The sequence below is a fragment of the Sceloporus occidentalis genome, unplaced genomic scaffold, assembly GCF_023333645.1.
Source record: "Sceloporus occidentalis isolate IW3139 unplaced genomic scaffold, rSceOcc1.0.p SCAF_1, whole genome shotgun sequence".
Classification (NCBI taxonomy): Eukaryota; Metazoa; Chordata; class Lepidosauria; order Squamata; family Phrynosomatidae; genus Sceloporus; species Sceloporus occidentalis.
Window position 1 is genome coordinate 180,571,559 of NW_028316981.1, and position 15,016 is coordinate 180,586,574.

Sequence of the window (15,016 nt, forward strand, 5' to 3'; positions counted from 1 at the left end):
TGAGCTGTGGTGCTGTAGTAGTGTAGGCCCTTGAACCCACTATGGCAAGTATGGGCAAGCAGAAGCTTGAGGGCATCAAACTTCAGCATATCACAGCCTCAAGATCTGTCCTCCCAATTGCACATGCTGTCTGGGTCTGATGTAGAGATGCTGGCACACAGCTGTTTTCATCAGTTTGTTCCATCTGGAAAAAGTGATAATAGGAATTTTCCCCTTAGACTCTTCCTGTTGCCTTCCTGTGTTACTTGGAGTGACGAGGCAGACATGCTAAAAGGCAAGAGCACTACCAAAGCCTTGATTGACACAGCAAGGAAGAGCGAGTTCAAGAAACCTTTGCCTGTGATAGTCAGTCAATAGCCTGGTCCTTCAGTTCTTGCTGTCTTCAAAATATGGCCCACATTTGAACAACAAATAGTGCCTAAATAACGTGCTTCCCTGGGATCAGCTCTTGCATCACACTAGAACCATATGTATCACAGTGAGATACACTTCATTTTATTCTGTTGTGTTCAGTGCATTTATATCCCATCCTTCCTTTCAGAAGCTGACTGTGAAGTATAGGTGTTTTTTCTCTTGGCACTCACCCCATTTTGCCCTCATAACAATCCTGTGAAAGATTAGTAAATCAGAGAGAGGTAAAATGTGTCTGTCATTTTGGTCCCCCCCCCCCAAGCAGGAAAATCAAGGCATCAGAACGGAGACGCAGCCGTAAAGGAGCACACACACGAGCCCCACCTAGCCCTTCTGATGCTGAGGCCCTTGATATTGACTCTGAAGAGGACCTACAGATTGATGAAACACCTCGCCGCGAAAGGAGAAGTCTGGTTCTGCGTAAGAGATTGGCTAGTATGTGATTCTCCTTCTGTCTTTGAAATTCAGCACGTTTGCAGGCAGATCCTGCTTCTGTCTAGTTGGGCCATCTCCCTTGAGCCAAGACAGGTCTTTGCCATGTACCTGCTCCTCAAGCCACATCTCTTTCCTCATCCTCCATTCCATAGGCTTGATACTGCTGAATCACTGAAAACAACTTTTTCCCTTCTTCAAAACCTCCTTTTTAAAAACAAAAGCATGTGTAGGCTGCACTTAGCTACGCTGTGAACACTGTACTTGGGACTGAAGTGGGGGAATAAAACTGGAAGGTAATCCAGCCTTGGCAACCTGTACAAATTGTACAAATGTAACACGTTTGCATAATTTCTTCTCATTATTTTCTCTGTATTTACTAGACACAGGCAAGATTCTACATAGGACCCTGTAGCCCCATTCTTATTCTGCATTTCCTCAGGCTTCTGAAATATAACAGGCATTGTTTATCACATTGCTTATCACTGATGTCCGATAAACATAAGGACGAAGAATTTGATTTTAGAATAAATGCAAGGTTGCCTTTCTGTACTTTCTGCTGTCAGGTAATATTTCATGATTCCATCTTCAGTAGATTTGTACAATGCTTTGTTCTCATCTTTTTGTCTCTCATATTAATTATGAGAGAATGAGGCTATGTGTTACACACCTCCTATTTTGATTCTGCTTTGGACATGATTAGCAGCAAGTATTCAGTGCAGAAGTGGGTATAGCCCCATTTGTTTATTTCCAGAGTTGCTTTGGATCCTTGTCCAGAGAGCTAACATATTACCAGTCCCATCCCATACATTTTTACGCAGAGTTAAGTCTCGTAGAGATCTGTGGGGCTCATTCAGCAAATAATTTAACATTTATTTTCTTCTGGTTTCAGAATTTCCCCGGAAATTGCCACGGGCCAAGCCCTGTTCTGACCCAAACCGGGTGCGAGAGCCTGGAGAAGTGGAGTTTGACATTGAGGTAAGTCCACTGCAGGTCTTCATATTGGCTGTGATGCTGTGTAATTCATAGGGCTGTTACATAGGAGAAGCAGGCCTTTAAGTTAATTGTCCTCTTGGGACTTAGCCATGGAACTTGTTTTAAGATGTCTGAGTGTAAACTTAAAAGCACGTGAAGGCCACAGTAAAGGAGATGGTCCCTGAATTATTGAATGTATTTCTTATGTCACTGACTAACCACCCCAGCCCAGCAACATGCATCCAAGGTTTTCAATCAGTCTTGAAGACATAATATAGTTGCCTTGCCAGGCCAGACCAAAGGGCCATTCAGTCCATTTCTATCTCTTGAGTAAGAGCTGTTGAGATACCTTACAAGCATGAGAGTGGTAACCCTTCTTTGTATTAAAAAGCATAAACCATTTGGCTCCCATGGCAGGGTATGTTAAGTGGCACCTTCCAAGTGGCAAAATTCCATTTTTCTCCTGGAGTACCTTGCCGCTCAATGCATGTCCAAGGAGTAATGGCTCCACCCATCGCCTTTGGTAGATTACCTTAACCATTTTATTTTGTGTGGTGCAAATAAATAACAATTTAACTACCCTGTGTATGAGTGGCATTTGTATGAGGGGCAAGGTTTTCCACATACAGCTTCAAAGTCCTTATTCCTCCATGCTTTTCTCTTGCCTCTGGAAAAGCCCAAGTATATCTTATAGGCTGTGACAAGAAGCATAAGAAGACAGTTCTGCCTCTTTTTGTTCAGTAGAGAAGATCAAAATAATATTTGCTTGTGTTGTGGCTCAGGCAGAGGGGGCATTCAGTTGGCAGAGTCAGTGTTGCTGGTCCTTTATCCAGTGTAGCTTTCCATTGGACACATTGGGAATGGGATGGGATATCAGTTTGAAAGCATCAGGAAAGGAGGAAGACCACATTACAGATGGATTGACTCAAACAATGAAGCCACTCCTCTAGCTTTGCAAGGCCTGAGCAGGACTGATAATAATAATCTGTTGTGGAAGTCTCTCATTCATAGGTTTGTTATAAGCCAGAGATGACTTGTGCAGCAGATAGTTTCTGTTATCTGTCAGTTTGATACATAGAGAAGCTATGCCCAATATTGAAAATGAATTTCCCATCAGGCCTCTTTGAAATCATTTCATTCCCAGGAGGACTATACCACAGAGGAGGAGGAAGAGGATGTCTCTGGTGATGACCAGTTGGAGGGCAGTGGCAGTGCTGTTGGGATACTGGACCTGCTCAAGGCCAGTCGGCAGGTGGGCGGTGCAGACTATGATGAGCTCAGGTGAGAACCAGCCACTGTTGGCCCCTTGGACTCAGTGGATGAGCTGCAGGCTTGTGACTAACATCATAATTTGTTTTTCTCTTATATGATTTTTAACATCTTTGCTTGATGAAAAATGTCAGTGAAGCTTCAAAAGGTTGCAACATGCATTTTGTGTGTTTTGGTTGGTATCACTGTTTTGTGGATTTTGGATGTTAATGTACTTTGCATGTGGCCCCCAATAGCTACACCTGGAAAAGTTTTCAGTGAACAAAGGTGCAGAGAACAAGCTCACTGTCCCAAACTTTCAAAGGACAGGGAGGAGCTAATGAGAGGAGACACATTCCATATGGTGATAGACAAAGGCTGCATCTACACTGCAGAATTAATGCAGTTTGATACTGCTTTTACTGCTATGCCTCAATGCTGCGGAATTCTGGGATTTGTAGTTTTGTGAGATATTGAACCTTCTCTGTCAGAGTGCTCTGATGCCATGACAAAGTACAAATCCCAGAATTCCATAGGATGGAGCCATGGCAATTAAAGTAGTGCCAAAGTGCATTAATTCTGCAATGTGGCAGAAGTAACAGAGTCTGGAATACAGTGGTACCCCGGGTTACGAAATTAATTTGTTCCGCCGCCGCTTTCGTAACCCGGAAACTTTCGCTAGCCGAAAAGCCCTTAGGCGCTAATAGCGAAAGCCGCGATTCCGTGTGAAATCGCGCCGAAAAGCACCAAATTTTTCTTCGTAACCCGAAATAACCTTCGTAACCCGGAAAAATGTTTTTCAATGGATTTTTTTCGTAACCCGGAAATTTCGTAAGGCGGCGCATTCGTATCCCGGGGTACCACTGTATTTGTATTTTTGTCAGCCAAATTACTTTCCAAGCAAAATAATTTGGGGGGAAAGGTCTGTATTTACGGGATGTTCTTACAGATCCCTACTTTCTTATAGAAGGTGTTCTGCTATCACCACTCTCAGTGTTTGAAATAATCATAAAAACACCAACAACAAAGAAACATCAAGTTTCACATTTTCCTATTGTTTATACCTGGGCTATCTCAGATATAGCTAATTTTTTATGTGACCCTACAACAGAAATGGGGAACTTTTGCTCTTCAAGATGTTTTGGAAGCGCACGATCAGTTACAGCTGGCTATGCAAAATGAATCCCATTTAGGATACAAATCCAATAAATAAATAAACATACTGGGTAGGGCTGATGGGAATTTTAGGTCTCAAACATCTGGAGGAACAAGGATTCCCCATCCTTGATCTAGAAAGTTTGGATGATAAACTGTTTATCATGATAACTGTTTATGAAAGTCACTGTGTGCTTGTATTTATTTAGCTGTGTCCTCTGTTGACAACTTGTACCTATAGGTCTAGGATAGGAGTGGGCAAAGTGGGGCTTGGGGCTGGGTGTCATCTCCAAAGGCTGTTTCTGTGGCTCTTGACCACTTCAAATTCTTAAGACCAGCCTTTCCAGCCAAAAAGGAAATGAATTGCTGCTCTTTGACGCCTTCAGGAACACTGATTTATCTTTTACATTGGTTGCAGGGGCCCTGCACAGCTTAACATCAAAATATACCCTTTTTTCCCCAAATTAAAACATGGACTTCTAACTACTTCTGGTTTGGGTCCCCCCCCCCCCAATTTGGGCCATTTGTGCAGCTTCCCAAGGGTCCTAGGATACAGAAACTCGTCCCCTGCTACAACTACCCACTTCTGCTCAAGAAACTGGTGGCTAGGAAGGATGCACATAAGAGGGACAGAGATATGAAAGGTCCGGTATGGATGGGTGGCAAGCGCCGTAACTGGACCAAACTAGGATTTGGGAGTTTGCAGCAACCGCATGCTCCTGTACCTTATCGTGCGGGGCTGCCATAATGACGCAAGCGCCTCGCAGCACCCGCACATTGCAGACAGGAAGTGGCATCATGGTGGCGCCCTTTCCTGTTTGCGGCACTGCAAAAAAGAAGCCACTCTAGGTAGCTTCTTTTTGGTAGTGCATCGGGGCAAAGATGGGCGGCACAGAGCTGCCCATCTGTCGAGCACCAAAGAAAAGGAAACAAAATTAAAGTTCTGTTGCTTCAAACTTTGCTGACTTGATGAGAGAGGAGGAGTATCATAACATATAAAATTAAAAAATTAAAAAACAAGCAACACTGAAACAACTAAATACACTACTAATAAACCATAAATGAACCTAATAATTTAAATATAATTTTAAAAAAACATTTCCCACTCTAAAAAACTCTAAACCAGACATAAACTTAATCAAACTAAACTAGCTAACGTAAATAACTATATATAACAACCTAATTAAAACTGAACTTCCCACCCTCCCATCCCAGGAAGTATAAAGCAAAATATAATGAACTTCTCTAATATACTTTTCTACTGCAAACCCACTTCTCTTCTAGTATTCCAAACATCTAAAAGGTTTCAGGCATCCCAATCTGTCATTTTCTGAGTTAGTGAAAGAGAATCCACATAGTATGGGTTCTTCTCTGTCTCCACGTGTAGGTTTTGAGATCTCCTCCCATCTCCCAGCCTAGAACGAACGCTCACAGTACGTGTCCATTGTTTCATTTCAAGTTGAAACTGTAACATCCAGGGCAGGAGCTTGGCAGGTAGAAGTACTCTGCCCTCTGCCACTCATATCTATATGGTGCCCTGCATCCCATATGGATCACATTCACCTGGTTACCAGTCTCTGGCATTGGAGTGTCCATTATCAGCATGTACAAACATTTCTCAAGGAATAAACAAAGGACAGACGGTAGTACAGAGAATCTCTGCATTTCATTTTTAAAGAATGACATTGTTTTTATTCCTTATGGGAAAAAAGATATGCTTCTGAATGTTTGTCTGGCTCCTTCTGAAATCCTAAAGCCTGAGAAGTTGAATAAGGCTTCTGGAGGTTGGGAAGAGGGCTTCAATGTTTTCCCATAATTCCTTGCCCTTCCCCATGAGTAGTAAAACTAAAATATGTTATTCTAATACATGCAAATTGCAAGCCGAATTTATGCAAGTTCGCTTCAACTCTGCAAGGTCTAGGCCCTCCCTCTAGGAATTGAGCTGCACTACAAAGTTACTTGGGAAGCAGGGCCATGTTAGGATGCTGTGGCTGAATGCTGGTATAAATAACTGCCCATTTTTGTCTTGTCCTTCCAGTGATGCACCCGCCTCTCCCAGTACTCAGGAAGCCATCCAGGGTATGCTGTGCATGGCAAACCTCCAGTCCTCCTCCTCCTCTCCCGTTGCCTCCAGCCTACAGGCTTGGTTGGCTGCTGGACATGAACGCAGCTCTGCAGGAGCATCCGGCACTCAGCGCTCAGGGAAGAGGCACACCAAGCGCCCAGCCCACCACAGCACTGACTGTGAGGAAGAGGCCAGCATGGATGAGCAGGAGAGCCTGGGAGCCTGCTTCAAGGATGCTGAGTACAGTAAGTAACCAAGGAGAGCGAAAGGAATAAGAGGATGAGAGAGAGAGAGAGAGAGAGAGAGAGAGAGAGGAAACTCTCTATAGAAAGAATGTGGGAAGAAGACAGAGCTCTCCCCCTCCTCCCTTGGCTTGGGAAGAAGTTTCAAAGGAAGCTGCAGAGTTATTATACTTTCGTAAACAATATCCAGCATATGGAGAATAGTACATTATGTGTACAACGCACTTAACAACTTATTTAGGCTGTGGCCCTATAGCCTAGGGAGTGTGCAAAATGTGGCTCACAGGCTGCATGCCCCCCCCAAGGCCCTTCCTATGGTTGTGGACCACCCCAATCCTTTCCATGTGGCCCTTGCATACACCCTGGGGATGTGCACAAACAGTAGATAGCTCTGTCTGCAGTTATTTTTTTCCTCAGCTTGACCATAAAACCCACTGGGTGACCTTGGGCAAGTTTTATGTTTTCAGCCTCAGGAGAAGGCAGTGGCAAACCTCCTTTTAACCAGTTTTGCCAAGAAAATCCTAGGATACCTTAGAGTCGCCATAAGTCATAAAAGACGTTATGGCACACAACAACAATAACAACAACAAAGCAGGTATTTTGTCCCATTCCCCCCTCCTGGTCATAAGGCTTCAGAGGTTTCTATTTCAAAAGTGGAAACTATTGTCTGGCCTTCCAAGATCTGAAAGGGTACATGAGGGAATACATTCTCCAGGCTCTGAACCCCCCCCCCCCCTCCCAAATGTATTTGGGTACTATTGAGTACTATTGAAATTTCAGTGGGATTAAACTGCCAGAATCTCTCAGCCAGTATGGCTAGCAGAGTCTGCTCCAGTGAGTATGCTGACCAGGGGATTCTGGAAGTGTAGTCCAGAAAGTGTCTTTTCCCAGCTCTGTCTCTGAGTAGACACATATATAATTGCCCTCTTAGGACTGGATCATGACTTTGTTAAGCTTACTGATGAATTCATTAAGATTTCATTTGGTAATTACTAGATTGCATCCCACTGTTTTCAGGGGGTCTACTCTGAGCCTGACTATTTACTAATGTCAGGCTCAGGGGTTTCAGCTACCCTACTATTTAAACCTTGCTAAGTCTGGATCTAGTTTGCAGTCTCCAGAGAACTCAGAATACCTTCTGTGGGGTTTCCAGGCAAGTGTTCCAAGGAGCAGCTGAATATCAGCAGCAGACCCACTGGGTGTCATGTACCTTCAGATCATTCTCATGCCTCTAATGGAGCAGTACATTTGCCACAAATAAGTAGCACTTGCCCCTGGCAAGCATCCTGGAGGCAATGTACACACTGTTTCTTGCTTACTTCCAGTGCCACCCCATTTACCAACACTGGAAATTGCCACATTGCTGTTCTTAGTTATCTGCAGCTGGAAATTCACAATGGCTACTGTGTGCATGCACTGTACCTCCTTAGTACCAGAGGGAGAGGGCACTTGGATGGTCTCACGTAGTAGTAGCTGGAACTATATGTGGAGGAGAGAGTGGTCAGTAGGATGACTAGACCCAAGGTTGAAAACTTACTTTTTCCCAGCAGAGAGGGTCCTGTCCTCCTGTAATCTGGGTTTAGCTCCTCCTATTTGCTCCTGTAGGCAGGGACAATAAACAAAAGACCGGCCCCTATATAGGGAGGAGCTAGCCCCCCTGAGCCTCAGTCTTGTTCCTGCCTAAGCTCCTAGCAGGAGGTTCTCTTCGAGCCAGCGAAGTTTTTCCTTTCTACGAAAGCGGTTTGAGAGTTTTCTTGGCCTTCCCTTCTTCTCCTCTCTCCTGCCTTTCCCCCCTTCCTTGGTGGTGGCTATGGCAGAGGACCCTGAGAGCATGGGTGAAGGGCCATCCTTAACCCAGGCTTCCCTAGCTCAGGGTCTGCCAGCTCAACAGAGGGAGCTGGCTTCAGAGGGAGACCCATTGGGAGGTGTCTGCTGTTGCTCTGCAGCTTCTTTACTACAGCCTTGGAAGCATGAAGAAGACTTAAAATGGCAAGGGCTCCCAGGATTGGAGAAAGGTCTTGGCTTTGCCAATGACTCTCCCTCTCCTCCAAAGCTGCCCCCTTTCATGGTGGGAGCACAGGAGATCTCTGCAAACAGCACTGCAGCACATGGGAGCCGTGGGAAGAGATGGTGAGGGGTTTCCCCTCCATGTCTCTGTTTATCCACATCACCTCTGCCCAGCCTGTTTAAGGCCAGGGATCAGTGAGGAAACTGGCCAGAAGTCATGGAAACTTCCCTCCTCAGCATCTCTGCCCAGCCAGAGTTCAGAGGACAGGCCAGCCAAAAGCCATGGCAAAGGATTTCTCTGCATCACCTCTGCCCAGCCTAAAATGGCCAAGGTCAGAGAGTCAAGCCAGCCAGAAGTCACAGGAGAACGGTGAGTACCAGGGGCCCTCTCTCTCTAGCCACCAAAGAACCTTTGCCAGATCTAATGCCCTCGCTCAGGGCAGGCATTGCCATGAGGCCTCTGTCATGGCCATTGCAGGCACTATGCCTAGCATAAGGTTTGGGACTCTGCCAGGAGGGCAGATGGGGGCATTAACCCTTGGTCTCCCCCTTCCTTCCCATCTCTGGCCCCAATGGCACTCAGGACCCTAACAGGTGTGGGGGATCCTTTTGCAGACTGGGAAACACATGGTGGTGTTGCCAGGGCTCCTTCACATTCCTTTTGAATTCTTATAATGAGATGGTGTCTAAGGAGGCAGAGGATTCCTCCTCTGTCTTGCACAGACACATGGCTGTAAAGGAAGCTGGACTTGGCCCAGCAGGAGCTGAAGCTTCCAACTCTAAAATGGTCTTTTTTGGCTGCCACAGAGCATCCAAAAAAAAAAAAGAAGAAGAAGAAGAAGCACAATATGGCTTCATGTCCTCCCCAGAGAGAGCATGGCCTCTGCCACTCACTTCTAAACAGAGGCTGGAGGGCCATCTATCGGGAATGCTTTGATTGGGAGTTCCTGCATGGCAGAGTGGGGTTGGACTGGATGGCCCTTGGGATCTCTTCCAACCCAAGGATTCTTTGAGAGACCACATGGATACAAATCCTCCTGTGTTCCCTCCCCAAAAATTACAACAACAAAAAGGGTTGAACCATTTGTGGATATCATGGGTGGAGAGTTCCCTTCACCCCCAATTGTGTTTGGCTGCCCCAAACCATGTCGCTCTTGAGAGAAAAGCTTGAGCGCTTGGCCTCTCCTTTCCATCAGAGATTATCCTTTCTCAGGACACAGACTTACCTCAGGTAAATGTAGAGCCATGTCCCACAGCAGTCCCTCTGCCCTTCCCAGCTACCTATGCAAGTGGGAGGGAGTTGAGGACCAAGCTAGCTTCTATCATGCAGCCAGGTTACTATAGAGCCTGCCTGAAATTAAAAGGGCTAAGCTGTAAACCCCAGCCTGAAGTTGGGGCTGTTTTAAACATAAACAAAACAAAATGCCCTGTGAGTATCAGGGCTACACTACAGGCCATAGGCAGCTATCTACCCATGATTAGCAATGGTCTTCAGTCACTGCTAACTTAAGAGCAGTTTCCTCAGTGCTTGGAATAAGCCACTGCCCAGGCAGCCTCCTTTGATGGGGCAAATAAAGGAGGGGAGAGCCCCCACAGCAACAGGGCTGTGGGCTCAGATTTACAAGAGATACTGGTTAACCTTTCTGCTGTTCATTTTATTACTGTTAGCCCATGAGGTTTTAGTTGTGCTGTTTCTGCTTGCCCCCCTCTCCTTTTTTCCAGGCTAGAGAAGATGCCTAGAAACTAATTCTTCAAGGGAGGGGCTAGCCATAAAAGCCACATGATGACTTTTCTTGCCTCCTCAGGGGCCTCCATCACTGTCTCCATTAGGTCCAGAGCCTTTTTTGCCTTAGGTGAAACAGCCAAAGACATAAGATGAGCACATGGTTCTACCTCCTTTGTGCAAACTGTTATCAGCCATAGCACTTCTCATTAAGAGCATAAGCTTTAACAATACAGATTCATTTAAATGCTAATAAACAGGGTGACTCAAGCAAGGAGAAGGTCTCTGGTCACTCAGCAGACCTCTAATGCTTACATGCATTGAGGATCTTTGGTAAAAACATCTCATATGAGGTGATAGATATATTGGATTAAGGTGACCAACCAAGCTCCATTTTAGTGGCAAAAGGATTATGTTCCTGTTATAAAACACAGTGAACCTCAGTCAGCTAGCCTCAAAAGATGTGGCTCCCCTTGCCTTCCCTTCTTTCTTGAAAAATGTCTGTTAAAGGGAAGAAACTAAAAAACAACAACAACACAGTTTCTTCCATGAGATGGTTCTCACTAATACAGGGGGTTAAGAAAAATTCTTATCAAAAACAAAGAGACAGACTCCTCTCCATGGGGGGAGAAACTCCCCTTCCTCCATGAGTGTTTTAAAACAATATAATCAGGTTTCTCTACTAAGGGGTTGCTTCAAATCCCATTCAGACATCCTACAGAGCCCTGAGGGGTCTGCCACAAAAATCACAATTACCTCTTACCTTGTCTAGATTGTTAAATTTTAACTAAGAATGCCTGCTGATGGGCTTGCCATTTCAACTGCTGCCTGGCTTGAAAAGCCTATTGTAACAGGATCTATCATACATATGATGAATTGGGCTCAAGGCCATGAAGGTTCATGCTGCTAATCTCCTTTCTTTAGTGGTCTCAGGGTGCTGCAAGATTCCTTTGCATATTGTTGGGCATGCTTTGATTGTGATTTCCTGCATGGCAGGGGGTTGGTCTTGATGGCCCTTGTGGTCTCATCCAACTCCATGATTCTATGATTTATGGTTATAAGGTTAGCTGCTGTGTGGGTGAGTGTCTTATCCCTGATTGGGTTTTCATGGCATGGTCTGGTCCAAACAACACCATTGTTTACTACCTTTTGGGGCTGGAAAAACAGACTTCCTAGTGCCTATGCCTTGTTTTCTGCTAGCAAAATGCTCAGATTTAATATACCATACAGCTCCATATAGAGACTTACACTATATATATATATATATATATATATATATATATATATATTCCAAAAAACAAACAAAACAAAAATACAACACAGCAAACTATGATTTTACTATTTTATATAGGAGACTCCGTTTTACTGTGCGATTATATTTTATGTGCCTTGAGCTTCCATGGATTTGGTATCCATGCAAAGTCCTAAATCCAACTCCATATCAAGGGTCCACTATACTATTTTAAATTTAGGTTTGTGTTCCTTTGACAGATCCCTTTTGTGGAGAAAATTCTCTCCTCGAAATTAGATACCAGAGGGCTATCCTTGCCAAGCCCCCTGTTCCCATTTCATGACTCCTTAATCAGCAGTTCATTCAGCCGGGAGACCCCTCAGCCTTCATATAGGTTGATGACAATCTGCTACATGGAGTTGGGGTGATTTTTGAAGTCTCTAGACAAGTTCATCCTCAAAATAAATCAGACTTAATTCTGACCACATGCCCTGTTAACACAGAGTGCATCTATGCTTCGGCATGGACTCACCAATGTCTGCGAGATAAAGGTTAATCCAGTGTCTTCTTTGCCTAACCATGGGATTAGTCTTATTTTACACAGGTTCACAGATGTTCCAGTAAAGAACTGCACATTGTTTTGAAATTTTAATTGGAGGTCAGACATTAACATTCCTCTTTCAGAGTGGTAAGTCTTAATTACTACAAATGAAATCACCTTAATATCACCTTCATTGCTATAACCAGTTGACAAGGTGATCAGTGATAGGCTGGAAGCTGCCATAGGTCCAGATTAGATCAGGTTCTATTCTGATTGATCACATAATCCACTGCTTAGGCAAGTTCTCATCAACTGCTTCAGGTTTTCAGTGGCTGACCTGCTATAGTCCATCCAAGATGACATTAAGAGGGGACTTGACCCAACATGGTTATAAGGTAGGTGTCTGCCATCACGTCGTTTCTGCTCCATACGAGAGCAGCTAGAATGGCAGCCATCCTCACATTAAGAGGTTGTTGAGGGGAGTTTCCAACAGGGTCTGCCCACCAGACATCGTTTTCCATCTTGGGATGTGAACACGGTCTTAAAGGCTCTGACGGTTGGGCCGATCAAGTCCCTTTGGGAGGCCTTCCTCAAACACCTCTCCCTCTAGGTCATCTTCCTCACAGCTATTACCTCCGCCAGATGGGTGTCAGAGCTGGGGCCCTGTCGGTACGTAAAGACTTGTGTATTTTTAGGCCAGACTCAGTGTGCCTTCGTCCAGACCCTACCTTCGTGCCTAGGGTCAACTCAGCCTTTCAGGTGTCACAGGACATTCTCTTGCCTTCATTCTGCCCCGATCCTAAGAAGGACTTGGGAAAGACCTGGCACACATTGGATGTGTGCAGAGCCCTCAAAATCTACATCAAGAGGACTTCAACCTTAAGGTCATCTGAGATGTTCTTTTCCTTTCACCTGGGCTCTTTGGGGTTCAAGGTACCAGTCTCGACTCTGAGTAGGTGGATCAGGTCTTGTATTCAAAAGAGCTACTGAACTCTTGATTTCACTCCACCCGAGGGGTTGATGGTGCACTCAACTAGGAGTGCCTCTACCTCTGCAGCCTTGACCACTAGCGCCTCCCTGTCAGATATTTGCAGGGTGGCCAAATGGAAGTTGCTTTCGACCTTCATAAGACATTACAAACTGGACGTGTCTCAGTCCGCAGAAGCGTCGTTTGAAAGGAGGTTCCTCCAACAGATTGTGTCGGGGGCCACAGTCTCCTAGCAGCACCTCCCTCCCAGTTCGAGAGGGCTTTTGTAAATCCCAGATTACAGGAGGACAGGACCCTCTCTGCTGGGAAAAGGAACGTTGGGTACTTACCGTGACACGTTCATTTCCTGCAGAGAAGGGTCCTGGCATCCTGCCCACCCGGGTGCTGCCTGCGGCCTCCGACCCTGCCTGCCTGTTGGTGGACCTGCCTTGTTCTTCTTCTTGTTGCTGGATTGGTTTTTCTGAGTTCTTGTTTGTTCTTGGACTAGTTTTTTTCTAAGGTGTTCTAGTTAACCCTTAGCTGATGTTACTAAAGTTCAGTTCCTTGAGTACCTTACTAGTCGCTTGGCTTGTTATTGACTGAGGCTGAGGGGGGCTAGCTCCTCCCTATATAGGGGCCGGTCTTTTGTTTATTGTTCCTGCCTACAGGAGCAAATAGGAGGAGCTAAACCCAGATTACAGGATGCCAGGACCCTTCTCTGCAGGAAATGAACGTGTCACGGTAAGTACCCAACGTTCCTTTTTTAGACTGCAGCTCTCTGAAACCCAATATTCTGGGAGTGTTCAAACAGCTTTCTGAGTGCTGTTTAGAAAACAGCAGAAAACAAAGGATTCTCAACACCTTTTATTGTTGTTGAAAGATTGCCTTGGACACAGAATGGAGGACTGTGGCCTGTAGTTGGAAGAATGCTGTTTAATACCTGCATAGATACAGAGAGAAATATTTGTCAGTCTTGTGGAAAAGCTATTTTGCCAAGTTCTCCACTCGTGTAACCATCATCCTGGCTTCTCAGTCGCATCCTGCTGTGTATTATATTAGCCCTGTATTTCTCTGCAAATTTCAGATCTATTCACCACAGTCCTTGATCTAAGCAAAACAAAACACAGATAGTTCTGTTTTTTATTCAGAAAGGAGAATAAATAGAAAAAAGTATAGTGTTCAAGAATACAAATAAATGTATAAACTCCATTTTCTGATAATTTATACCAATATTAAGAGGGAGGGGTTTTGAGCTTCAGCAGCAAATGTTTTGTAATGTATTGAAGAATTCTGGTTCCTTTCTAAATCTTCCAGCTTTAGCCCCTTAAGAGGAGTTTATTGGGGCCAGCCTTGTATTTCTCAGGAGAAGATTCCTTAAAGTAAGCTGGGGGGGGGGGTTAATTGCATTGGGGCTTGTTTGTTTATTTAGTAGTATTATAGTGTCCCGCCAATGCTGACAGGTATTTAAATGAGAGGGTCCTTCCCATCTGTATCTCTGTTAATTCCAGACAAGTTGCAGGGCAAAACTTCATGTTGCTGCAATTTCCAAGCTGATTTTAAATCTATGTTCTACTTTTACTCTGACTGCCAATGTGTGGAGCAGCTGCTCTTCAAATAATTTAATGGGCAAAAGAGTCTCTATAGAATTCAGCCCCAGCTCAGTTCCTCTCTCTGTAGTTTACCCTTCCTTGGAATCGGATGAAGATGATCCAGCCTTGAAGTCGCTACCGAAGAAAAAGAAATGCACAGATGATGCTCCCTGGAGTCCCAAGGGTAACAAACCTGTCACCTCTAATTTGAAGTGTCCACATTTAATGTGATTCTGCTAATAAACCTCTACCCTTTATGGCTGCAAACTCATGCTTGAAAGCATGGGATAAAAGCCTGCTAGGATCTCAGGTAGCTAGTGGTTAGGGGCAAGTCTTTCAGGTCCCACATTAGCTCTTGCTTAATTATGCCTTGCACAGTTGCAGAATGCATTAATTTTGTTTTGTTCCAAATGCGCAGATCACATAGTGA

At 44.8% G+C, this 15,016-nt stretch overlaps 1 protein-coding gene across 5 annotated transcripts in view; it reads left to right on the plus strand.

Moving 5' to 3' along the window:
- Positions 1–15,016, plus strand: part of LOC149322923 (histone lysine demethylase PHF8-like) — a 39,753-nt gene that overhangs the window by 18,715 nt on the left and 6,022 nt on the right. For 3 of the 5 annotated variants that reach the window (XM_089484816.1, XM_089484801.1, XM_089484831.1), the window contains 5 exons: positions 674–846; positions 1,736–1,821; positions 2,963–3,099; positions 6,260–6,531; positions 14,675–14,770. In XM_089484816.1, coding sequence (XP_089340942.1) covers positions 674–846; positions 1,736–1,821; positions 2,963–3,099; positions 6,260–6,531; positions 14,675–14,770 — 764 coding nt within the window. The remainder of the gene's footprint in view (positions 1–673; positions 847–1,735; positions 1,822–2,962; positions 3,100–6,259; positions 6,532–14,674; positions 14,771–15,016) is intronic. The other 2 variants (XM_089484823.1, XM_089484809.1) reach the window with 2 other exon arrangements.